Here is a 25,524-nt window from a genome sequence, read left to right as displayed (position 1 = left end):
TATGTATGAAACAATTATGGTTGAGTTAGGGTGGTGGATATTTTTATGGTAGTTTGCTGTGCAGTATTAGCTTATAATTTTCTCTCATTGAGTTATCACTAGGAGGACGGAAATTTCTCTCAACCCAGGAGGCCAGAGGGGTCAGATTTGACCCCTTCGTTCTTTTTTGATTGTGCTATTCATTTCATGGGATTTATGCTAAAAATGAATCAAGCGTTACGAAATACTTACAAATAAGGACTTTATTCTACCATTATATATTAATATAACATTTCATATTGCTCTTTTCACACTATTCTTGTGAAAATCTATCTCTCAATAGCGCCAGTTGGTCTTCCTTCTAATTCACATATCAGTTTATTGTCAAGGGTTTTCTCTGCTTTTTGGATACTATGTCAAGAAAGCTGTATTTTTCAATGGTTGACGTAGTGCCATTTCAAATGGCATATTAAAAACTGATGACTTATTTTTATTTTAATTTAATAATTCATGATTACATGCAGTGAGAAAAAACATCTCTGAACCAAAATCGGCTGCTATGCATCCTTAGAAGAGCATTGACAACCCACTAATATAGCCGCCTTTCGTAGGACCCTGGAATTTAGCATGATAGGTTGTAGAAACATGAGTGAAAATGATGGAAACAAATGTAATCACAGTCACCGCATGTGCAGAGATGGTCTCATATCAATGCTCACTAAACATCCAACTTATTTCACCAATCAACACTCTGCCTGCGAAGTAAAAAAAGCTGTCAGATTGCAAAATCGGGCAACGTGACCTAGTGAATGAATAAGTTTCAGGAATGGACACAATGAAAGTATGAAAAGACCCTACGAAAATCAACTCTAGATTCAAATACTGCAGAGACTGACATTACGAGTAAACGTTGGGGAGGAAATGCAACGCATGCATGTTGATGTGGAAAAGTGGTAAAATGTGGACTTTTGCGACGTGATAGGTATACGAAGTAGAGATCCTGTTTCATTTAAGAATTTTTAACAGTTAAAAAAATATTTATAATTAAATAGCAATGATGCAAGGAGAGAACGCTGAAAACTACTTGAAAATGAATGGGTCAAATCTGAGCCTTCTGGTGTTAAGGGTAAAAATTAAAATTCGAACTTAACCATTCAACGGATTTTTATGAATATCACCGCATTTACACCAAGTTTGGATTAAATTTTAATTTTTAATGGTTTGATGGTTACATAAAACTTTTCGGTGAAAAACAGGTTGATCCATAAACCTTGCAAAACTATTAGCTTTCAAGGAATAGAAAAAACTTTCTGTGCCATGGACAGTTTGTTTTTGAAAAATTTCAATGTTACAAATAAGTAAGTTACCCAATTTCAGATACCATCATTTTATCATCTTAGTGACACAATGTCTTCTACATATGGCTTGTTGCTAAAATTCTGGACCACACAATCTTGTGTAATCAAATGATTGAGTTGAGTGTGAGTGGTTTAACCCCTTTGAGTCCGCTGAATAATCTTCATTGAGCATTCCACCTTTTCTTGCATTTGTTGTATTTAAAAGTTTGGCTGGCTTCTGTGGTTTGCGAGGTTGTCCCAGAAATGTTGAACGAGCTAATCAATGAGTCGGTCACTTTGTCTCTGCTTTGTGCTGAGAAATAAGGACAAAAAGGACTGAAAGTACCAGGAATGAGGTAGCCATCTCTCATCATAATGAAGACAATTTTGTGTGTAACTTTGAAGTACTATAATACATTGCATAAATTTTTAAAATTCTTCAAGTTGCTAATAATGCGGTCATTATTCAGTCGCTTGATGTGGATATACTGTCATTTGATTGAGACCTTTCTCCTTTATAGGTTGTGGGATATAAGGGCAGGGCAATAGTTGTAGTGTCGTGTGTAACAAAGGACCCTCCGTACCGGCCACACCCCCACAATTTGGTTGGGAAGGAGGGCTGCAAGAAGGGCGTGTGTACAGTGGAAATGAACAGTGAGAACATGGTGTGTACATTCTCAAATCTTGGAATCCAGTGTGTCAAGAAGAAGGACATTGAAGAGGCACTCAAAGTTAGGGAGGACATCAGGGTTGATCCGTATCGAAGTAAGTACCTCTTATCTTTTGCCCTAATGAGTCACCCAAAATGTAGACTCATTCAAGGCCAGTTTATTCCTCTGGTGAAGTAGCTCATTTTGTGCTTCTTTTGCTGACACCGTATGTATTGCAAGGTTCATGGTAAAAATAAAATGATGCTTTTTCAGTGACATAGAAAGTGAAATACATAAAATAGGAAGGTCACACTTTGCTTTACTCTCCAAATATCACTCAATGAGTGGAATTGAGACTCCCTTAACAATAGTTTGTCTTGCCATCACACCTACTGTCCATAATATACGTGAAAACTTTTTTTTTGCATTTTTGGCTTCTTGTTGTGGGCATCAACAAAACTTTTTATGTGTCAAAGAAACACCATGTAGCTTGATTTTCTGCTACCCTTTTCTTAAAATTCATGATTCCAAACAAAGTGTATGACACTTACAAAATCAATGATTTGGAAAGGTAATTGTGTGAATAAAATGTTTTTAGCGCTGGTGGCTTTTCCAACTTAAATGTATTTTGCAAGCTTAATGACTTCAATTATTGAGGCCACTGACTTTTCCATAAGTTTTAATTGAAAAAAACTCCAGTCTCCAACTTGTAATACACTTGGCAGATTTTCCCCAATCACCATCAGCCATAGAATTTGCAAACTGGAAGTGCACTCTGTAATTAATAAGGAATATAACAGCTGTAAAATGTCATGAGGGGAGAACAGTCAGAGGAAGAAAATTTGGGAAGAAAGACTCCATACTAATACACCGACAAGCAACAATAGGTCTCTGGACAAAATTTTAATATCCCTTCAAATACTAACTAAAAATCGTGAACTATTGTAAAATTGTCAGAAAGGCCTCTTTAATGCACTTATTTCCCATATTTTCTTAAGAATTTACAAAAGAAATGACCAAAACAGTTCCAAAAACACACCCACTTCAAAACGTAATTCCATTGGCCAGCCGGAAAGTGATGTCAGCTCATGCAATCGTGTGGGAAATCCAGGGGCGTTGCGCATTGTCACCAAATTTCTCGGTTTATTTGAGGACTTTAAGTGAGGTTTTATTTCTTATATATCTTTCGGAGGTTTTATCGTAAAAAACAAATGCCACGGAACCTGGTTTCACCTAGGCTGACACTGGAAACTTGCCGAAAATTACAACGGCATCAATGTTTACTTACATAATTATGTAAGTAAATTTAAGCTTAAGCAACAGAAACTGCTACATGCATGCTGAAAGCCGGGGATCGAAGATGCATAGCTATTGAAATATAGTATCACCGGCTCCTGTAAAATACATATTAAATGTATTATGAAATTTAACAATGAAATTCCATTTATTAGGGTCGGACGAGAAGATTATGCTGACGACGCCATTGGCACAGTCTAAACATATGTTTAGACTGCCATTAGGTAGGCACGAGTTTTTGAGGAGGACGGTGAGGTGGAAGTTAACAGCCTCTCTTGCAATGATTGCATAGCTAGTTCTGATAAGTTCTGAGAGCAGTTCAAGTATTATGTAAGTAGGGCTGGGCAAAATTGAAATGCACAATACCTATGACTTGGGTGTTTGAAATCTAAAACACTATTTGAAATACTTTTTGAAGTAAAAAAATATATTTGAATGGAAACTAAGAGATCTTAAAAAAAATATTTAACCTGTTTTTGCTCGTAAGGATAGTTACAAATAGTACACGAGAAAGGAATGTTTTAAAAATATATATTTTATTTTTTAAAGTAAAACTTCTCAAATGTTTGTATCTATATGGTTGTATTAGTCTCCTTGAGGAATACAATTTTTTCAAAAAGTGTCAGAAGGGCCGGCCTTAGGGCGGGGCGACTGCCCCGGGCCCCGCGTTCGTGAAAAAAAAATATACGATAGTTATGAAAACGCAATTTCAACTATTACTGTATTGTGTGTGTTGTTGTAATTGTATTACTGTCCGTGCTAAACAAAAAATAATATTATGAAAAAGGAACAATAATGCAGTAAATTTATTGTGCAATTGCGTTTGTCAGTACAGTACTGTGTCGTGTGAATGATAACAACGAACTCAACTGCGTGATGGTATCATAACGGCATAATTACGAAGTCTGAATTTGGGAGGGGAACACATACTTAGTCAGAGAGTGGTAGGGATTCAAAATGCTCGAGTTTGTTGATGGGGTATAGAGTTTAATATTTTAAGTGAAGGGCCCCGCACTGAAGGTTCGCCCCTAGCCCCGCACCTGCTAGGGCCGGCCCTGTGTCAGACAGAGATCCCCTCGAAGTGGATAAAGCCAGCTAGGGAAAAATATTTCCACTGGTGTAGATGAGTAAGTATAGGATTGTGTCAAATCTGATAAACAATCCGTTAATATTAGAATTCATTTTTTCACTCATTCACATTTGTCGGCACTTTCTCACCCGAACCAATCTTCGTTCTACGTACGTCTTGGGTGACCGTATGAAAATATTTATTTGGAGCATTTCTAGTCGTATTTCTGCACTTATGCACAATGCAGTACTTGAAGCATATACGCTGCGACATATCGAGGAATAACTATGACACAAAAAATACGGCATAATAACCACAATATCTCCACTGTAAACTTCAATAATGTGCGCGATCAAGGTGATTAAGAACAACACTATTGCATGAGCTGACGTCATTCAAGATGGCGGCGGTGCAAATTACGTTTTTCTTTGATGGCTTGTAAGACGTATTTTAAATGCTCATAATAAAAAAATAGATGACTTTACAGCCATATTGTTACAACTTTTAGCTTAATAATTACACCTACTTTTCAGAAATGTCTTTATCTAAATAGGTGTTCAGAGACCTATTGGAGTACAGACTGTTAAAGTTATGAATCTCAGTCTACCAAAGGTGTAATGTTATTAATTCCTTAAAACCTTCTCCTTGGTCTGTCTCTTTGCTGAGTTAATGTTACAGTATATTTAATCTTTTGCTACTCTCATGCTACCCTTCTGGGCAGTTGTCTCGTTCGATGCTCATTCGCCAGTGTAATTGTCTCTTATTGGGAACATTGCCATATGGCTGATTGCTGTAACCACATTACTTCAAAGCACATTAAAAGTCATTTTAGACCAATTTTCAATGATTTAGTCTTATGAACGAATAATGTGTAAATTATGATTTAATGCCGATGGTGTCAATGATTTGCCTCCCTCCCTTGATGGTGCTGTCATCATTAGCCATTGGATTTGCAAATATTAAGTGGAAGGTCCATTGTGGGTTGCAATTAAGAACTGAATTGAAGACACGATATGTCTCCACATTATTACATATTGTCAAGTGGCAGCAGCATCATAATGCATTGGATTTTTATAAAGTATTCAAGTGTAATCCATAAAAGATTGTGACTGGATAAGGTGATTTTAAGAAAGGACTATACGAAGTTTTGATAATAAGATTTGTAACTGTCGGTCCCAATGAAAACTGTGCACTGCTGATTGCACGACACGTTTGAAAATATGAAGTTTCGAAATTCAATTTTTTTGAAATTTCGAACATCGATCTTATTCCCCAGGAAGAATTACTACTAATAATTAAGAACCAAGGCAAGCAACTCAACAATAAAACAATTAGTTGCAATGTATTTATGATGGTGGTTTGTTTGATTTCCTTATTTTTTTAACCATATCATGAATTAGATGGAATGCCTGGAAGAATGAAATGAAATGCCAGATGGCAGACCGAGAATGAACAGGGTGGAATGGGATAATCCTCTTCTAATTCTAGTGCCTTTTGTAGCACCCTGACTATGCTGATGCCTTTTGTTACTTGGTCACTTAGGGCGTTAATTTTAAGCATTCCAGAGTGTGATTCTATGAACACTGGAACGCAGTTTATTCTTTTATTGGGGAAAGGGACTCCTGATTATTTGCAGTGGGCTACAAGGGATACGGGGGACATAAGATGAAGAATATAGACAAACAATAGAATTGATTTCCATGGTATCTAAAGGGACTTATATTCAGGTCATTCATGGTAAGACTAAATGTGTGATCTTATTGTTGCTTCCGAACCCAGGAAATGCTGTCCCCTTCACTTGTAAATTATTCCTTAGCAGCTAAAATCTTGACACCCCTCCTGGGTCCTTTCTTGCCTGTAATTAGGTTAGACAGTGGGCGTACAAGCAATTACGGCCCTCCGACAGGGTTGTGCCTCTACTGCATTGTCACCTCAGAGTCAGCTCTGAACTTGTCTAAAACAAATTGTGACAAAATTTTAGTCCATGGGGTAGTCTCACAGATAATGTCCAAAAGTGTTAAAAATGATTCTATGAAGACTAATGAAAGTAGATAACCGAAATGATGGTTTTGTGAAAGTTTTTGAAATTGCGTAAATTGATATCACAAGGTGCTGATTTTCTTGTTTTGATGTCTTCATATTAACAAAAAGTTTGCTGTGATTGGTTTTAATTTGATTTTTTTGATTGCAGTTTGTGAATGTCATTGTAACTAGTAATTATTTTTCAGCTGGGTTTGCTCATCGAAGTCAGCCATCAAGTATAGATCTTAATGCCGTGAGGTTGTGCTTCCAAGTGTTTTTGGAAGGTTCGGAGCGGGGAAAGTTCAATCAGCCTTTGACCCCTGTTGTGTCGGATCCAATCTATGACAAAAGTAAGTCTCCTCATTCCCACTCTTTAATCTCCTGTTGCAATCTGTAATTTGTGCTTTTCATTGTTCATGTTACTGGAAATCAAAGATTTATACTATATGTTAATATTTTTCCGTTTCAGAGGCTATGTCTGATTTAGTTATTTGTAAATTAAGTGATTGTACCTGTTCAGTTGCTGGAGGAAAGGAAATCATACTTTTGTGTGAAAAAGTTGCCAAAGGTTAGTTTTTTTTACCTCTTGCATTTTACTCGGACCTTTATACTTGCATTGTGCCAACATATGCCTTGGCAGTGATTTTAATTTGAAAATGCTGGTCTGTCAATAATTAAATTCTTCATTTTAATAACATTACTAAAATATGTAATTGTAGTGGGTGTGATTTCATGGAAACTCTCCATAGCAGGAACTAAAGAAATTGTAACTTGGCTCTTTACACATTGGGTTTTATTGTTCCTGAACATTTTTTTTTTTTTACAGATTATTCAGGTTAAATGAGCAATGAGTGCCTGTTGTCAGTTTTAGTGATCGGGGGGGGGGGGGGGGGGGGGTTATTTTCATATCAAGCAAATTGATTGGAATTTGTAAACTGCTCACAGCATTTATTTAGGAAACCCTGATTGGTGTAAACACATTGAGTGTTTCCCACGAGAGTGTCAATGAGTGGTTGGGGTTGACCAGTTAAAAATTGTATTGAGTATACCAATGTCAAAATAAGAGATTTCACATAATTAACTCACCAGCCATTGAAGGTTTTATTGATTTTGCTTAAATTTAACTTTGGGTGTTAAAATTAGCATTTGCCCATCATTTGAGGGGGTAATTAATCGTAGAGGGCGTAACTTGGTGGAAATCCATAATAGCACGAATACAAGGATCAAGAACTTTGCTATTTCCACATAATATTTTATTAGCACCGACCATGGTTTCGTTACAGAGTAACATTATCAAATCTTCACCTTGATAATGTTACTCTGTAACGAAACCATGGTCGGTGCTAATAAAATATTATGTGGAAATAGCAAAGTTCTTGATCCTTGTATTCGTGCTATTTGAGGGGGTGATTGGGAGGCCTATTATGATGATGGGTGTGCGAATCATATAAGGAAATGCTGTGAGAGAAGGATAGCTTTTTAAGTAATCGCTTTTTCTTCAGAGGATATCCAGATCCGATTCTACGAAGAAAGTGATGGACAGCTAGTGTGGGAAGGATTTGGTGATTTCCAGCCGACCCATGTTCATAAACAAGTTGCCATATCATTCAGGACTCCACGCTACAAGAAGTTGGAGGTAAATTCCTAAATATTGATCTTTTATGATTACATTGGGGGCAGCATGGATAGAGTGCTTGGCTTCGGATTGGAAGGACTGCAGCTTCAAATCCCTGATCATGGTGAAGCCATGGGACCACCCCTTTACCATTTATTAATAGGTATAAGACGTATCCAGAAAATAAGTGCCATTTCGTGCCACCGCAATGCTGCCCTAGTTACTCTGCCTATTTAAATTAGTCCCTTTGTTTCACTGGCTACAATTCAAGCTTGGTGGCTTTCTCTACACATTTTTTGTTTGTGTGTGTATTTATGTCTTTCAATTCTTGAACATGCAGACCGAAAGACTGGTTTTGTTTTGAGACACAGGAATTATAAAGCCGACCAAAGTTCATTGTCAAATCCTATGTTTTCGGTGAAAATGGGTGATTTAATGATAGTGGGTTTGAAGTTAAATGGCAGCAAACAAATTGCCAAAATGAGGCTCTTGAGTTGTTTGCCTTCTGTTGTTAGTGAGGATCTCGGAAGGAGAGACAATGAGAAAATTTGTAAGGATAACATTTTACCAAGACAGTGCTTTCTGGCAACTTCCTCAAATTTCAAGACCTCTTTTTCGTGAAATTATCTCAGATGGTCTAGGTTATTGCACGCTTTGTTCTTATTGGATTCTCAAAATGCTTACTGATGTCCACCAAATCAAAATTCTTGTAATCTTAATCAAGCATTTTGGTTTGTAACAGCACAATCGACGACGGTACAGTAGGGCGGATTGGAAAAATCGATTTTTTTCAAATCCATCTAGCCCAATGAAAAAAGCTGTGGGACCGTTCAAAAATAAGGCCTGAAAAATTTTAGACCTCTACGTGAACCCCTGACCCTCGCACAAATGCAATTTAGGGGGGGAATGTCAAAATTTGAAAAATTTAATATTTTATGGTCATTTCGTATAGATTTTGCCGAGTTGCTGTTCTTGAAGGGGGAAAATTTTGTGGATATTTAGGTATCTGCCACCATTTAGCCACAAAATGCCAAATTTGAGTCCGCGTCTGCAAGAAAATATTCCAACGCCCACACTACGTCGTGGATACAAGAACGGCAGGCCGATGCCAATCCCGTCCCCTCCCCGCTCGCTTCTCCCCCTCCCATGCCTCAAATACAGCGAAATTCATCCTGCGTGTGCTGCTAGGAGGGCATTCATCTTTGATCATATAAATCGGAAGATGGTAGAAAGCAAGAAAGGATGCGCAGTGAGACGACTTGTCTCTTATTTGGCGGCTTTTCGGCGTTAAACAAATCGATGTTACACAACTTTTAGAGAAGTGATCAAATATTTTTGAGTATAAAAAGAACAAAGGCAAGGAGCCTACGGTCAAAGAAGAGGCCTTCTCGAGTGGCTTTAAAGATGTGCGAACTATGGTGACTCGCTTCTCTTCCATTATGTCTGTGACCAAATGGATTTAGTGGTGCCACAGGAAGTACTAAAACTTACAGAAAATGCAAATAGGCGAAAAGAATTATTACATTGAAAAACAAAACTCAAACACTTTTAAAGGAACATTAGAAAGTATACGATATTTGTGCGTGTGAGTTCAAGAAAATAAAGGAGCATATGGCTCCCCCTAATGAAGAAGCATTTTGAGAGAATAGTGGTTGAAACGAAAGATGATGGCTACTGGATTGAATCCTAAAGAAACATGACAGATGAAAAAAAAGGCAATCGTCAGTGAGCATTGAGTCAACATCTTAATTTCTTATTTGGGAAAATAGTATCAAAAATTTTCTTCATCAATTCATCCGAAGAAAATTGAAATTATGAGAAATCAGCCGATTTGTATCTCTACGTTCCTCATGAAATAAAAATTAAGGACTATAATCTAACTGGAACTTCTGTGGGGAAAATGCGTCTGCCAACTGTGATAGAGGTATATGCAGGAACCAAGCAGCAGCAATGATCGTCCCTGCAACTGAAAAATCGTAACTTCGTAAGATAAATCCAAGGTAGTGCACCAGAATTACTTACGTAGACAGAAAAAGATGCTAATTACTGTGAATACGAAAAGAGAGGTATGAAAGGGTGTCATCAAAGGGATCCATTTTGATGGAATTCAAGACTATACTCTTGTCTGATGAGTGAAGGCAAAAGGACTTATCAATCCAAGTTTAGAGCGGAATATGTGGTATTAGTTGAAGAAACAGGGTTTGCCTCCCCCATCAGACGATTAGCAAAAGTTATAAAATCTGTGAATCTCGATTCCTTTGCAAGTGAAAAAATAGATACGCAAAATTAAAAAGGAATTGGATATCATGGTAGTAAGTGAATATTGCCTAGAAAGGAGGCATCATCTGTCTGCTACAAGCACAATTCTGACGTCCCTTGCAGTGTGAGTAAACTCTTCTTGGAATTCCCACGAGGTTAATTTTTCCATAATGGTCAATATGTCAAGCTCCGACTCCGCTCAACCTCAGGGCTGAATGTTGTTGAATCCCGAGAAGAGTCCCACATCATTCGTAGGGAAAGCATCAAAGCATATTTCATCCCTTGCAGTGGTCTACTTGCTAATTGCACTAAGGGGACTTAGCATTGCGGCATAAAAATTGAGAGGGCAATCTTGAGACCCAAATTTGAGGATCTATATGATTGTAACTTCAAGAATGACACAACCATGATATTGTAGGGCTTGAACCTATACCATCGAATTGTCTTCCGAAATTGACTCAAATACGCTGAGCACTGATCAGCAGTATCTTTGGAAATTTTCTATGTGCTGTTTATGGGAATTCACTCTGAAAATTAGAAAAAAAAACTCTGGGAAAAGAGGCCCATTCCCACTGGCTTCCAACCGCCAATGGGCTGCTGAGGTTCAATGTGTCCACCAGTAACCCAAATGTCAATTAAATATTATGTAATAACTTTAATGATGATATATGGGGTAGAGACCACTGATCTGATCTTAAGGCTATGGAAGTTCAAAAATAGTTTGAGGAACGTTCAACTTTGAAGTTAAATATTCCTTTAATTATTCGTGCGGTCTGAAGATTCCTGAAAGAAATCACCCAAACATTTGTTGACAGCGGTGAAAGACGTGGAATGACACTAACATAAGATACATAAACAGGAAAGCAGATAATTGAGTAATTCTTTCATGATTGTTCCTCCTCAGACGATGCTGAAAAATCAAATATTAGTTAGATTAACAAAGAAAGATGCTTTTGGTGCATTACGAATGTGGCAGGGGGAGCAGGAGCGTCCTTCACCCAAAATCCATTTAGTCACAGCTGTTTGACAATACCGGAATAGAAGCGCATATCCAAAGTTTGTACACCTTTATAGCCACTCAAGAGGCCTCTTCTTTGACTGTAGGCTCCTTGCCAGTGTTCTGGTATTTAAAAATATTTCATCACTTCTCTGAAAGTTGGTAACATCGATTTGTTTAATGCCGATGAGCGCCAAATAAGGGACAAGTCGTCTCACGACGCATCCTTTTCTACCTTCTACCACCTGCCAATTTATATTATCAAAGATGAATGCCCTCCTAGCAGCACACGCAGGATGAATATGGCGGTATTCGAGGCGTGGGAGGGGGAGAAGCGAGGGGGGGGGGAGGGGATGGGAGCGGCATGCTGCTCTTGTATCCGTGACGCTGCGTGGGCGTTGGAATATCTTCTTTGCGGACTCGAACTCAAATTTGTCATTTTGTGGCTTAACGGTGGCAGATACGTCAAAATGCATGAAATTTTACGTTCTCCAAGGGCAGTATTTCAAATCTATAGGGAGTGACTATAAAATATTAAATTTTTTGAATTTTGACATCCCCTCCCCCCCAAATTGCATTTGAGCGAGGTCTCAAATTTTTTAGGCCTTATTTTTGATCAGTCCCATAACTTTTTTCATTGGGCCAGATGGATATTTTAAAAATCTGTTTTTCCGCTTCGCCGTACCGTACAGTTCAGACATGGAACCACTCACAACCACTTATTATTACACTTGAATAATGAACTAGACAGTAAACATTTTCAAAATGATAACAAGAAGAAATACTAAGTGAAACAATGCATGTCAGTAGTTGTGATTTTTTTCATTTAAGAAGGACTGGATAAGTTGGTAGACTCCTGTGATGAAAGTCTTGATAAACTTGGAAGCAATGCAGAAAAGTAGTATATGTTATATCCTTTCATGTACCATCAAAATTTTGATTAAAAAAAGTTGTTCATTACAATTTTTTCAAAACTGCACTTAAGTTCGGATATGCCTTGTACTTTAATAAATGTACATAATATACTTATAAATACTTCTGAAGTGATAGATAGATAGATAGATGTAGATGTAGAATTTACTTATAAATACTTCTGAAGTACTTATTAGTATTCTTTTTATTGTAATCATGTGGCATTGGTAAAAAAAACTATTCAAAAATAGCTGTAATATTATGTTTTCTTTATGTAAAGCAAATACGAGAAATCTTACTTGATCAAGAGATTATCTTATATGGGATGTTGGGGTTGAACGTGGGAAAGTATGTGCCTATGTAGTTCTTGAATGCTCCTTTGCATCTATAAATTGTGTTATCTTCTAAAAGTGCTGTGCATGAAGTGAAGTTAATTTTTTCCTTCAAGGTTGAGAGTTCGGTGAAGGTGTGTATCCAGCTGAGGAGGCCATCTGACGGGGCCACAAGTGAGCCGCTCCCATTTGAGTTCATCCCATTAGATTCAGGTAGGCCTTTCTGGTCACTCAAGAAGTTGAAAGGAAACTACGGTATGTTCTCAAGCATACTGGCTGCCAACACGGCTCTCACCAGGCCCATGGGGCGTGATGCGACCAACAACAACGTTGTGCCCCCCCAGCAGCCCATGAAAGTGTGTGGTGAGGGAGAGAGCATTGTGAACGGCAGGGCGACGAGAGAGGATGCGATGAGGAAGGTTGCGTCCTCTGACGAGAATGCCAACGTGGTGGAGTCGTCTCCCACCCTAGAGTCTCGGGTGGAGAGTGTGGCCAAGGCGGAAGAAGACGGGTGCCAGGGTGGTGGGGATGAGTCGCAGGTGGAAGCGTGTCGATCGCTCAATGACCTCTTGTCGCAAGTGGCAGAGTTGGACGAGATCTACTCGGAAACACAAAGCAATGCCTTTACGAGCACGCTCAGCCGTGCAACGCAAATACACATGGACAGGGACATAATTGGTAGTGATGGTGAAATGGCTCCTGATGGTTCCCCACAGACGGACACTGTTACTCCTATGGATTATGTGGACGATCTCTACGAGACTCAGACATACTCCAGTTTGCAGATGGCCATGAAAAATCCCGTTGACATAGACTTTGGTGATGTGACGTTGAACATGTCAGAACCCTTGCCCCCTCCCCTTCCGCCTCACCCCCAGCCACACCCGGAGGTGAACTCGGGGAAACGGGAAATCCCTCCTGGCGATGGCAAACTGCCCCCTCTGCCTCCGAAGCGCATCAGGAAAACGAGGCCAGAGGACTCCTCATTGGAAGACTTAACGGAGGAGAGGGCTCCTGACCTCCCTCCAAAAGCACCAATGCAGCCATTGCCACCTCCTCCCAAGCCATCGTCATCGAAGGGGAACAAGCCCAGTTTGTTTCAGAAGCTCTTTTCTAGGAAGTCATCCCACCCCTCTTCGCCGCCAGCACAAAAGGCAAAGAAAGACGAGAAGAGACCATCGCTACCCAATGCTAACACTGCGACAGAACCGTTTGCCATCAATTTGGGCTCACGAAGCAGTTTGAATCAGCCGCCTCCTCAATACAAAGATGACATTGAGTTCATTGGCACTTGTGAGGATCTGACTGAAGCTGAGCATTATGCATTGTACACTGACATGGCACCTCGGGCAACTGTCTCCGAATTTGACGAGACGTCATGCTACTACAGCCCTGTTGAGGGCAGGCCTGAAAATATGCCAGTTCCTATGGAGGTAGCAGTCAAGAGGATATAAATATAAACCTATTTTTCTCAGAGAAATAATTTGTACTGAACTGCTCTTTGTCTAAGACATTGTAAGCTGGGAAGTATTAGTAAATATGCTTGAGATAGTCACTGTTGAAACAGGTGATACTTGGAAGCTAATATTTTTATTGTTGAGTACTCATTACTGATAGTAATGTATTACCGCTCAAATTTTATGCATTGAATTTCAACATTGCCTTGCTAATGTAGGCTGTGTATAGCTCCCATTGCTTCTTTTGGAGGTATTTGCAAATGTGATTTTTTTTTTGTGTCTTAACTGAAAGAGATGCTTACGGCATCTATTTTTGTACAACATTTGCAATTTGTTCATGTGTTTCAGCATGAACTAATCTAAAAAAATGGTTGTATAATTTCTAAGCCCTATTTCCCAGTATTTAGTCAGGAGAGGTGGTTTTATTAAAATAACCAAAAATAGCGAAAATTAGACACGGTCGGATCCAATATTTGTGGGTATTATGTTTTACCTGACAAAGAAATCAGCCCTGAGTCTGGAATTTTTAGCTGTGGATGAAGCATCCTATGCAAGGGAGTTAAAATATAAGAGCTTTGAGGTCAAGTAGGATTGCGCATAATGTGTGTCTTTTGTTTGTAGTCTGCAGTGACTCGTTGGTATCTTATTCCAAATACATATTTATTACTTTTAGACTCATTTCATTTAAGTAACTTTTATTTGTGTTCAAATATCTTCCTATGCTTGTATGTTATGTGAGAAACTATACCAGTACCAAGAATGTTTTTTCTCAGAGCTATACCAGCAACCTAACAATTTAATTGATAGATATTATTTACAAATTTATTCGGCAATCACATAAGTGACTATATTGTTGGATCACCTGACTTTTGAATTGCTATTTGCTAGGTTTTAAAATGCTCATATTGATATTTGTTTTATTTTTATATGCTATGCCTATCAAATGCGTTATTTAACTGGAAATAAGGAAAAATAATAATTTTTTAGACAATTTCTGAACAATTTCTATTGGATTTATTGTTTCTTCTGTGTAATGAAACTTGATAATGTTAATGTCATTTTTTTAACATGCAATCAAAAGTGTACTTGCATCCGAAAATATCTGACTCCTGAAATCATGGATCCAGTCTGGATCTGAAAGAAATCCTGGATCCGACCTTCCCTGGCTAATAGGCAGTGGGCATGTGCAATACAAATATGTGAAAAAATTCTTCTTTAAAACATGCTAGGGTGTGGCATAGTAGGGAGGCTTTATAATAGCATTTTGTGAAAGTCCATTTTGTGATTGATGTACTGGTCTGCATTTTACAATGCACAAATTTTTATAATTCTCCATGAATGTCCCAAATCTGTTTGCTATCCAATTTATTACATTTATAAAAAAATTAATATCTAAAGCTGGTTATGATGGTGAAAAAGTGTATGCTAAATACATGATAGATATTTTTGTTGCTTTGTCACTCAAACTGTGAACTGTTTGCACAAATGACATAAGCATTGTTTTTGTTCTGCAAGTCTAAACTTGTAGCTTTATTTGTTATTGTTGTCTATTTAAAATTTTACTTCAAAGGGAAAAAATAAGTATATCTTCTTGTGGTATAGTATCACTGGAACCAGTTTGGTAACCTGTCACTTAGGTTTCTGAATTGAGCGGAATATCATGAATGTTTTGTACCATATTTGATGGATTTTATTTTTTCTTAATGCCAAAGATATGCCTTTAATTCGGTTGATTTGCCAAATTTTTAAGCTGTTGTTATTTTTACTTCTAAAATGATTACTCTGAAATTTGGCAAGTTGGAATCATACTCGTTTTATCTGTTTAGTTTTTGTTAAGGAAATGATCTAGAGATTGAATTGCAGAGTCAATAGAGATTCATTATTTTGATGTATCACTTGCCCTTGTCATTTTATAATGACTTTTTAAGAATTTATTGGTATTTTTCTAATTGTAATAAAAGCTATACAAGTTTTATATATATAATGGGTACGATATGTGAACCCTTCCATTTCTAAGTCAATATCAATTTTCAGGTCTACTTTTCTAGTCGCTCACAGGAAGTTAGCAATTTTTCTCTTGATATATTTGAGAGTGTTATATTTTACAACTCTGGAAGGTGATGATCTAAGCTAAGAACTTGTGAGCTGAGGTCTATGATGGGTGCTTTTATCTTTGGCAATTCCTAATTTATACATTTGATGTAATGATGTTAATAAGCTGGTATATTTTCCAAATTTGAATATTATAATTGAAATAATTCATGTCCATGAGGAATATGAAACTGCCGTAACATATGTACCACTTATTTGTCTTAAAGATATTATTGTGAGGCATTTCGCTGATGGCAGACATCTTGATCTAAGCTGAGCACAAAATATGTACCTCCATATATTTACCAGCGACATTTGGAATGTATGTGTTATTATTTTTTTAAATATTTTTTACTTCAGTATTATTGCCTTATTTAGCTCACGACCCAATGAAATATTCTCCTATCTACTGCTTTTATTAGTGTGAATGATGTAGTTTTCCCTAACCATAGGCTTAGCCAGGTAATTTATCTGGGGGGTTCTTGGGACTACCTCCAGGTGATCTGGGAGATGTCCCCACGTCCTGAGGGGTGGTTTTTCCCCCAGAAATTTTTTTATCTAACCTTCTCTGAATGTTAATAGAGGCGTATTTGTGAGGACTTAATACTGAAAAATGTTGGCAGTGCTATGTAGCTGCCACAGTCTCAATTTGTCAAATTTTTGTGGGGTGGTGGCATGAACCTTTGGGTGGGGAGGACCGCCCAGTTCCTGGGGAAACCCTCAGGACCCCCCACTAGCTGTGCACCAACCATCTGTGATGATTTTTTTTGCCCTTTATGTACTTGCTGTTTTTACCTGCTGTCTATGCATTATATTCACCTGAGTTTTTTTATTAATAGAATTAGTAGTTTGGTTCAATGCAAGATTGTTTTGCTGTGCTAATGACGTATGTGATATTGTTAATGAATTTAATTATGGTTGCATGATGTAAGAATCTTCAGTATACCATTCTCTTACTGATAATGAATTGATTGAATTGTAAGTGTGGCCAAATATCTTTTATAACTAGCTTGGACTCTTGTTTTAATTTGAAATCCAAACTTTTTTGCTTTTTTTTTGGCCCTTAAAATAACCTCATTAATATGCCTGCCAAAATAAAATATTGACAGATTTATTATGTTCATATTATGATTTATTTTTGCATAGCACCATTGCATGACGTTTGTTTTTCATCCTATCCTGTTATTTTGAGACTCTGATCTATTTTTTTTTGTTTTGTGGTTGTTGTTTTAGATCCGATTGTTTTAAAGCGAAAGAGGCAGAAGTTGGGTGAGGGCAGTCCTCACATTATGAGGCAATTGCACGATGTCCCGGCTGTCATGCAGCGTAAGTACTAATGTTTGAGTTTCTCATTCCCTCCCCACAGCTCTGTCAACTTCTTCTCCTCTCCCGTGGTGTCTGGTGATGGTGGCTAACATAGTACATAAATGGGTGCTTCCCTCATGCTCTCCCTCACTTCGCAGCCTCTTTCAGACCGTGTTGGTGCTCAGTCTGTGGCTTCTTCATTAGTCGTTCCCGCTTCTTTATGATGGGTTTGACTTGGGTGGTTTTGCTCACAATCTGAGCGGAATTTGCACGTACTTTTTACATTTTAAGATTTGGCCAATTTTGTCACCAATTAATCACTTTTTCAACGTAGCTGCACTTATATGTGCTGATGGTTTTCTAACTGATTCCACTTCTGGAAATAGTGTGGATTCAACACAAGATGAAAATTGCTCTACGATTGGTGCTTTGGAACGGTTTGCTTGTGTGAAGCGAGGGTCAACTGCAGTTGTTTCATGGCAGGAGATGTACTTCATGGTATTCCATTGGCTCTTCACTAGCCTCCTATCTTCTACATCCTCAGCCTGTCTTGTGAATGGTGAATGTGCTTCTTAAGTAACCAGTTATTTTCTCTTTCTCGTTTTATCTGAACACCCCTTGTATAAAAAGTGCCTTGGGTCATGGGCTTTAGTGCTGTCTCTTCTTGCTATCATGTTGCTACTAATGTCAGCAGTAAAGTCTGAACTAACATCTTTTTCATAAATATTAATATTTACTGTTTGTGTAAAAGTATTGGGTAATCTGTGGAAGCTGAAAGTGAAATCATGTACATATGTGGTTGAGTGAAGTGATAGGTTGTATTATATTTCATCTGATGAAAATTTTTGCAATGCTTGCTTAAGAATAGTGATGAATCTTATTATGTTGTTAAAAGTGTGTTGATTTATTAAATTGAATGTGTGAGAATATATTATTTGACTCGTTTGAATTCTGGGGTGATCAAAGCTTTCTTTATGTTCCCTTTATATTGGTGCGGCGACTATATTTAAATCATCTATCCTGTTAAGGGCTCAATTTCCATCTCTTGTTTCATAAAATTTTTGTACTTTGTTATGGAAATGTGTTATGTAATTAGATATTTGAAAGTAAATCTAAGAGAATTTATCTGTGGAAATAAAACTAATGTTTTTATATTTAAAAAATACTTTTAGTTCTCATTCCATATTATTTTGATGTATATCTTACTAATTTTTGTTTAATCCCCCACTCATGTAATGTGTTTGTTTGATATCAATGAGAATAGCTCATCAGTCAGCCTGTTCTTTCTTAGAATTTTAGTGAAGTGCTTATTCAAAAAAAAATGTTGTTTCCGGAATGGAGATACTTAAATTCCCATTAGGGCTCTGCTACTTGATAATCCAGCAATGTTTTCCTCCTGCTCAGATATTATGTGCTTTCATTTTTGCATTAATTCCTTGGAACCTCACATCAGTAAGTTGTTCATGTGCACATTGTGACGGTAAACCAAAAACACTCATAAGTATGCTCACTTTCAACTTAACACACCCCGGCTCAGGGTTCAACTTGCACCATCACTTTCAAGGTGCCAAACACCAGTGAAGTACCGGGATATGTCTCACTGTGGTGGTGGGACAAAAATTCTGGGGTCGGGACAAAGGGTGGTGAAAGGCATAGATGGTGGGAAATGTGGAGGTGACACGGTAGCAGGTGCTGAGAAGTCAGCTTAAACCAAATGCCAAATCGTGGTGAATGGCAAAATAAGCTTGGAACGGTTGAGCAGAGTGGAAAAGGAATATTGGGCTACTTGCAAATAATGCCTTTGAGGAAGTGTAACAGGTGGTAAGGGAGAAAAATCAGTCAAAAATATGGCCAGTTAACAAAGGTATGTATTTTGTTTTGGCAATTAACATTTTGAAAACTTTCTAAGATATCCCGTTTCACTTCCTCATTCTCTAAGTAATTAATGGCTGACTCAACATTAAAACTGAGATCAATACCAAACAAGTGATTTTCTTGTACCATTATGATTAAAAAGTTTCACTTAACTGTGCATCTACGTACTACCCCACTAGCCACCTCAATAGGCGTGTGTTAGGGGATGTTAGGACACCAGCCGTTTTCACATAAAAAGGATTATTATTACGAAATTATGCCTAGCATTTATTTATTTGTGTCCTGCGGGGCAAAAGTGAATTCCCATACCTATCTGTTGGGCAAAATATCTCTCTTAATTTATCCATTATGTCAGACCTGGAAATGTAGTGGGGCTCTAATATGATGTTCTCCGTGTAACTCTTAAAGATATCCATTCTCAATTGCTCAAGCAATCTTAGCCTAGTGTGCAGCCTCCGGGTCTCTAGCGGCTCACAACCTAATTCGTTTAACATCTGCATAACGCTTGCTGTACGACCATAGCACTTATTGATGAATCACGCACCTTTCTCTTGTATTTTATTGAGTTCAGGGATTAAGTCTTTCTGCACCGGATCCTATATACTTGCTGCATATTCAAGGTGTGGCTGAAAAATTGCAAAATAGCATCTTTCTTTTACTTTCTCATTAAAAAATAATCCCTCCGCACGCTTTACGAATCCCAGCTTCTTCATGGCTCTCCCGCAATTATTTCTAGTGTATGTTCCCCATGATATGTCTGAAGTTATTGTGATTCCTGGATACTTCCCTTCATCTGTCCTCTTTATGTTCACGCCATACACATTTGGATAGGTTGATGACTATAGATACCACTTTGCGTAGATTAAATTTGAGTCCCCTCTCTTGCTTCCATGAATGAACATTGTTTAAATCCAACGATAGAATTTCAAAGTCAGTGATCACTAATTTTGCGATAGAAAGTGAAACTAGTGAAACCTGAGTCAATTGTTTTATATTGTGGCGGAACATGAAAACGCCACCTATTTTACTGGGTGGGGAGGGCATCAATGGTCCCGAGTACGGAATGATCGAACGATTATTGAGTACTTTGAGACATAAAAAAAAATATATTTTCCACTTCAGACATAGCATACACACACACTTATCGAAATTAAATACCCTGATGAGAATGAGGTGAACGAAAAGTGCACAAGATGATATGGTTGAATTGCCCCCCCTCCAAAAGAAATACAAAAAGCAACAATTTGTGATTGGTAGAATTCGTGGGCCGAGTTTACAATTTGCCCAAATTAAGTTTTTAGGCTGCTCTCGTGGTAACACTGAATCAGATTTCTGACAAGGAGTCAACAGTTTGGTGATTACATACGGCGCACCGGGATAGAGAGAAAGAACCCAAATATTTTAGCTACACAGTTTGGGGATTAAATCGGGTCTGGGCGAACGAGCACGGGGACGGGTCGCTAACTGCGACGTTCTTACGGTTTCGTCGGAGCCTTGAGCAGTAGGAGCCGTCGATGATGCGACGCGTTGGACCCCAAATGTCCGTGGGATCGGGGGCTGTCTTCCTCCCGACCTCTGGGCGTTGGTCCTGCCTGTCGCTCGTCTGCAATCTTGCTCTCCGCTGCTGGCTACCTCCGTAGACAATCTCGTCCCGCTAACAGCACTCTTTGGGTACACCCAGAAAAATGACGACCAATCTGGCACATCATCAATCCCTTTCTGCGTCGATCAGGATAGCGTTTCTCGCCCGTCGACCAAACTAGCATTTCTCGCCCGGAGGCTCTCTCCGTCCGCCGCTTTATAGTGATATTGGAGGGGGATGATACACAGGGGATGGGTTTTTTGGGACAAGAGGGGTTACACTTGGGCCTCACTGTTGGGTGGGGCAACCACCGGTCCGAGCTGACCAAACACTGAACATTTGTGAGTCACTTGTACCTCATGCCCGGGGCATGACACACTATTACGCACACACTCAGACATACCCACGCTCATCCACACATATGTGATCATCCCCTACTCGGGTCATTACATAACGAGAGAAAATACGTGACATAAGGTCGGTATGTCACAATATGCATATTAGTTTGTGAGCTTCTCTTCTAAATATTGGCATCTTTGGATGAAATACATTGTAGCTTTAGCGGATCAGGATTTAAAGATTTATTTTTGTGCTATCTTAATGTGTGGAATATATAGCTAACGATATGTAATTTCTCCAATAAATTCTGGGGATCAGCTAACTTCTTTTTTTCTCTATTTAAAATGTTTATTCCTATTTAGAGTAAGGTAGTGAGGTCAACTTTTTGCGGAGAGATATTGTGGTACAACATATTGAATATATTAATAAGGATATTGTACTTCCTACTAATTTTATTTTAACAGCTCACAATATGTGTTTCAATTGCTATACCATCATATGCAGGAATATATTCGTTTATTATTAGGTAATGAGGTGGTTCCTGAAGTGCTTGTTTACAATTTCATTTGAACTGGTCATTTGTGCTAACTCTTCTTGAGATGTTGGTTTTGGTGCATGTACATATTTTTCTGGGCTTTACTTTTGAGGTGATACAGTGATTAAAATTAAACATTTACATTTGTATCGTTTAGCGGAGTGTAACAAGTGAATATGATCAGGGCAGAATGGATACTCCATGTTTGAAAATCCACCACATTTTCAGTTTTCGCGCAATTTGGAAACCACTGGTATCCAAATGGGCTAGTGATGGAGAGAGGCCACATTAATGATTGGAAAATACGAATAATCCATACTTTCACTTGATTATCATTTAATTTTCATAATTCATGTGAATCAGGCAATTTAATATTATTTTGAACATAGCTTGTTATTTTAGGTTGCTCTCTGGAATCATTCACTGCTATCATTTACCAACCGTGATCTTTTTAGCGGCGATAATGTGACTGTACTCCTATTCCTACTGCTCCGTGTCACACCTGGTTTCCGAAAACCGCACACACGTGTTGGTGAGATCATGGATTCTGAAAATTGGTTTGCACAAATGTTTCAAAACTGCTGCAGGACGTCGGAAACTACAACGTCAGGCAACATGCTGTGTAGTCGCGTCTCGTGCAAGTTGCCTGGTATGCAACTGCTGCGGGATGCAGTTCTGTGATCACTGAATGCGATTGTGCACGCTGATAATGTTAAGATAAAATGAACACGGAGCTTCGGTGAAGGCAACGGGCGTGCAATCACACCATCGCACAGCAGCAGTTATAGGAAACCAGAACTTTAGGCACTTTGTCTGTGCAGGCGAGTGCCTGGCCTTGACTCATGCTATCACTTCCCTCGCTGCCTTCACTTTTGTTATTCTCTTTCTCTCCAGTTTGACCTTGACTTCTGTCTCCACAAAAAAAGGTAGAACACTGAACTTGGATCGTGTCATATATCGTTTTACTCATTGTTTATTATGCTACAACAATGAATCATTAAACATTGTTTAAACATACATTATTAGCTTCTATGGACGAAAGAATGAAGAAGAACAAGTGAAAAACTATGACGATAAGAACCCCGCGGTAATGCACTCTGCCAAAATGACTATTTTCGTCTTTTTGGTTTATTTTAAGTAAGAGGAACAATATAAACATTTCCTTACGTGAAAAGTTTAGAAATATTTTTTACATATACCATACATAACTTCAACATTCATGTATTCTTCCAAACTTCATAAATTGAAATCTACCATTCAGCCATTTTAAAAATCAATGAATGAGTAAAATTTAATGTTGAAAAGCTTTTTGTAATGCAAAGACGTCGTTCTCTCTCTAAAAAATGCAATGAAATGCACCAATCAAATATTTTGCCCATGAGGATATGAAGAAGACGACCGTTTCGCCTTTTTCATAGTTCTTTGCGTGTTCTTTTGCACTCTTTCGACCATAGAAGGTAAAACTTAACGTTTAAACAAAGTTTAAAGATTCATTGCTGCAGCCGAATAAACAATGAGTGAAACGGTGTATGACACGACGCTATAGAGCTTCGTCAGAATTTCATACAGATCCTTTAAGTTCATTGTTCTACCTTTTTAGCGGTGATAGTAGTCACGGCGTAAACATGACATAGTGCAACAAAATCCCTGGTTCCCTTGGGCCGTATTCAACCGCATGCAAGTCCACAGTAAAAATTGCACATTTGCTATATGAAATATACAGTTAATGATTGTGGATAACATTTTTTTTCCTTCTAAAATTACTCTGGGGATTTTTTTCCTGCCACTGATCGTGTGCCATGCGTCCTCTGCGTTGCGAGCAATGCGTCGTCTGCAATCAGACGTCCAAGTAAACTTGAAACATTCCTTGTCAGCAAGTAAATAAAATAATTCCATTTTACAAAGGGAATTCTAATGGAAATAATAGGCCCGGTGTAGCCATCCATTAAATTGCAAATATAATGCTGCTTTTGGGTCCTATTTTATTTTTAAATAAAGATCGTGGAAAACATTAAAGGAGAGTAAACTCATGCGTACATAATGCACAACACGCATAAACCGCAAAACGGATAATCGGGAGTCTGCTGTAGTATGGTGACGGAGATGTCTTTGAGTTTGTGTGTTGTATTTGTTAGTGCTCAGTCATGACAAGGATATTGGTGATCAGGGTATTGATGGAAAAGTTGGGGTTTTTGAAATGGGTGAAGGAATCTAATCCATGGCATATAGTAAGCAAATACAGAGGGTGCAGTAAGAGCTAATCATTTTCTCCATGCTCTTAATGAGTTAACTGAGATTGCCGAGCAGTAATCAAGCATGTAAGATATTTATCCTGGCATTGTTTTGTATTGGAATGTAAGAATTTTGGACAATCAATGGTGGGAGCTGTGCTGCAGAGAAATGGATAAGGATAAGAAAAGTGGTTTAGCTTGGTGATCTACAAGTAACTGCCAAAATAACTCTGAAATGAAAGAAAAGTGCAGCTTTTTCAGCTTTCTAAAAAATCCATTCATTGAGTGCGTTTGTTATACCTAGTCTCAGACTTAATAAGTTGATCGGAAAAATTATTGTTTCTTTTATGTATTATTTATGCTGGTGCCTGGAAGTTATTCGATCAGATGTGTTACAATTTACTTCTACTTATGATTCAGATGCAACGAATGGGTGATTTGTTGCTGCACATATTTAAGGCATGGTTATAATATATGCATGAATGGATTCATTCCTGGCATTTGAAGTTGTTACCTTACTTGAAAATCACTAACCTTAATTATGACTAAATTGATCGCTTAGTACTGTTACTTAAGTGAACATAATCTCCAATTGTACCTGCTGAGCATTCCCCCGTTAGGAATTACCCCTGCCATCATTGAACCGTTCAGGCGAGGCAATGACACAGAAAATTTACATACTCAATGGCAATGACATTTGAATTATGGAGGACAGTTTTCTCTTATAACAATTAATGAACCTCTTCCTATGGAGGAGACATCTTGCAGTCATGGCAGAGTTAAAAAAAATGATCATTTTCCAAATACAAAGTATCCTTAGTAGCAAAGTCAATACTGGCAATACGTGGCAATAACCACAAAATGTCTTGGCCTATGTTTGTTCTTTGTCGTATGCAATCCTTGTCTTTTGTGGTCAAGCGAACTCTAAATAAACTTAACTTGATTATTGGTACATACTTGTGAAAGTGGCCATTGACTTGTGTGTGACTGAAATTATCATTTACTGTTTTGCTATGTTTATTTTAAAGAAAAAGTTTTAAAAGGAATATTAATGTTTTTTTTCAATTTTTATTTTGTTTGCCTACTCTTCAAAAGTGTAATGCAATGATTGACAGGAGAGTGTGACTTAGTCAGGTGAAATAAACATTTTAGTGAGGGAATACCGTATAAGCGCGTGTAAGAGGCGCACCTTTTTTCCCAGATATTGCAGCCGAAAATGAGGGTGCGCCTCTTACACAAACTTCTTATCTTCCCCCCCCTCCCCTTCACCGGTTGCAAGTTCAAGGGGAACTGAGTGGCCTTGGTTTTCAGCGTGAGTCAGTCATCTGAGACCCTGGGTCAAAATCAAGCGGCAGGCAGGGGAGTTTCTCCCTTAGTGACGTATTTTTAAAATGCTCCTGTTTGAATTTCTTGCAAGCATCGCGCCGTCACGTCGGTACCCCAGAGGTGAACATTGAAAAGATCGCGCGGGGTGATTCGCTCCGGAGCGCACGCTAAATTTATTGCCACGAGTGGGCATCCCGCGGCATTTATACTGCATATAGTAATATTGGTGTCACAACCTGCGGTTGAAAAAATTCGAACGAGTGTGCTCATTGTTGGACTTAATGGTGGATAGAAGAAATCGGAAATGCTTATAAG

General features: G+C 38.2%; 2 protein-coding genes across 4 annotated transcripts in view; one reads left to right on the top strand and one right to left on the bottom strand.

Annotated features, from left to right (window-relative positions):
- LOC124157004 (proto-oncogene c-Rel-like) overlaps positions 1-25,524 on the top strand; it is a 52,276-nt gene that overhangs the window by 2,897 nt on the left and 23,855 nt on the right. For 2 of the 3 annotated variants that reach the window (XM_046531457.1, XM_046531456.1), the window contains 6 exons: positions 1,838-2,081; positions 6,560-6,703; positions 6,823-6,921; positions 7,856-7,989; positions 12,585-12,681; positions 17,250-17,342. In XM_046531457.1, the coding sequence (XP_046387413.1) occupies positions 1,838-2,081; positions 6,560-6,703; positions 6,823-6,921; positions 7,856-7,989; positions 12,585-12,681; positions 17,250-17,342 (811 nt within the window). The remainder of the gene's footprint in view (positions 1-1,837; positions 2,082-6,559; positions 6,704-6,822; positions 6,922-7,855; positions 7,990-12,584; positions 12,682-17,249; positions 17,343-25,524) is intronic. The other variant, XM_046531458.1, reaches the window with a different exon arrangement.
- Positions 1-25,524, bottom strand: part of LOC124157005 (E3 ubiquitin-protein ligase BRE1A) — an 82,556-nt gene that overhangs the window by 47,360 nt on the left and 9,672 nt on the right. The window lies entirely within an intron of this gene.

The sequence above is a fragment of the Ischnura elegans genome, chromosome 4 (assembly GCF_921293095.1).
Source record: "Ischnura elegans chromosome 4, ioIscEleg1.1, whole genome shotgun sequence".
Classification (NCBI taxonomy): Eukaryota; Metazoa; Arthropoda; class Insecta; order Odonata; family Coenagrionidae; genus Ischnura; species Ischnura elegans.
The sequence above is the reverse complement of the archived record's forward strand: the minus strand, read 5'-3'. Positions and strand labels throughout refer to the sequence as shown.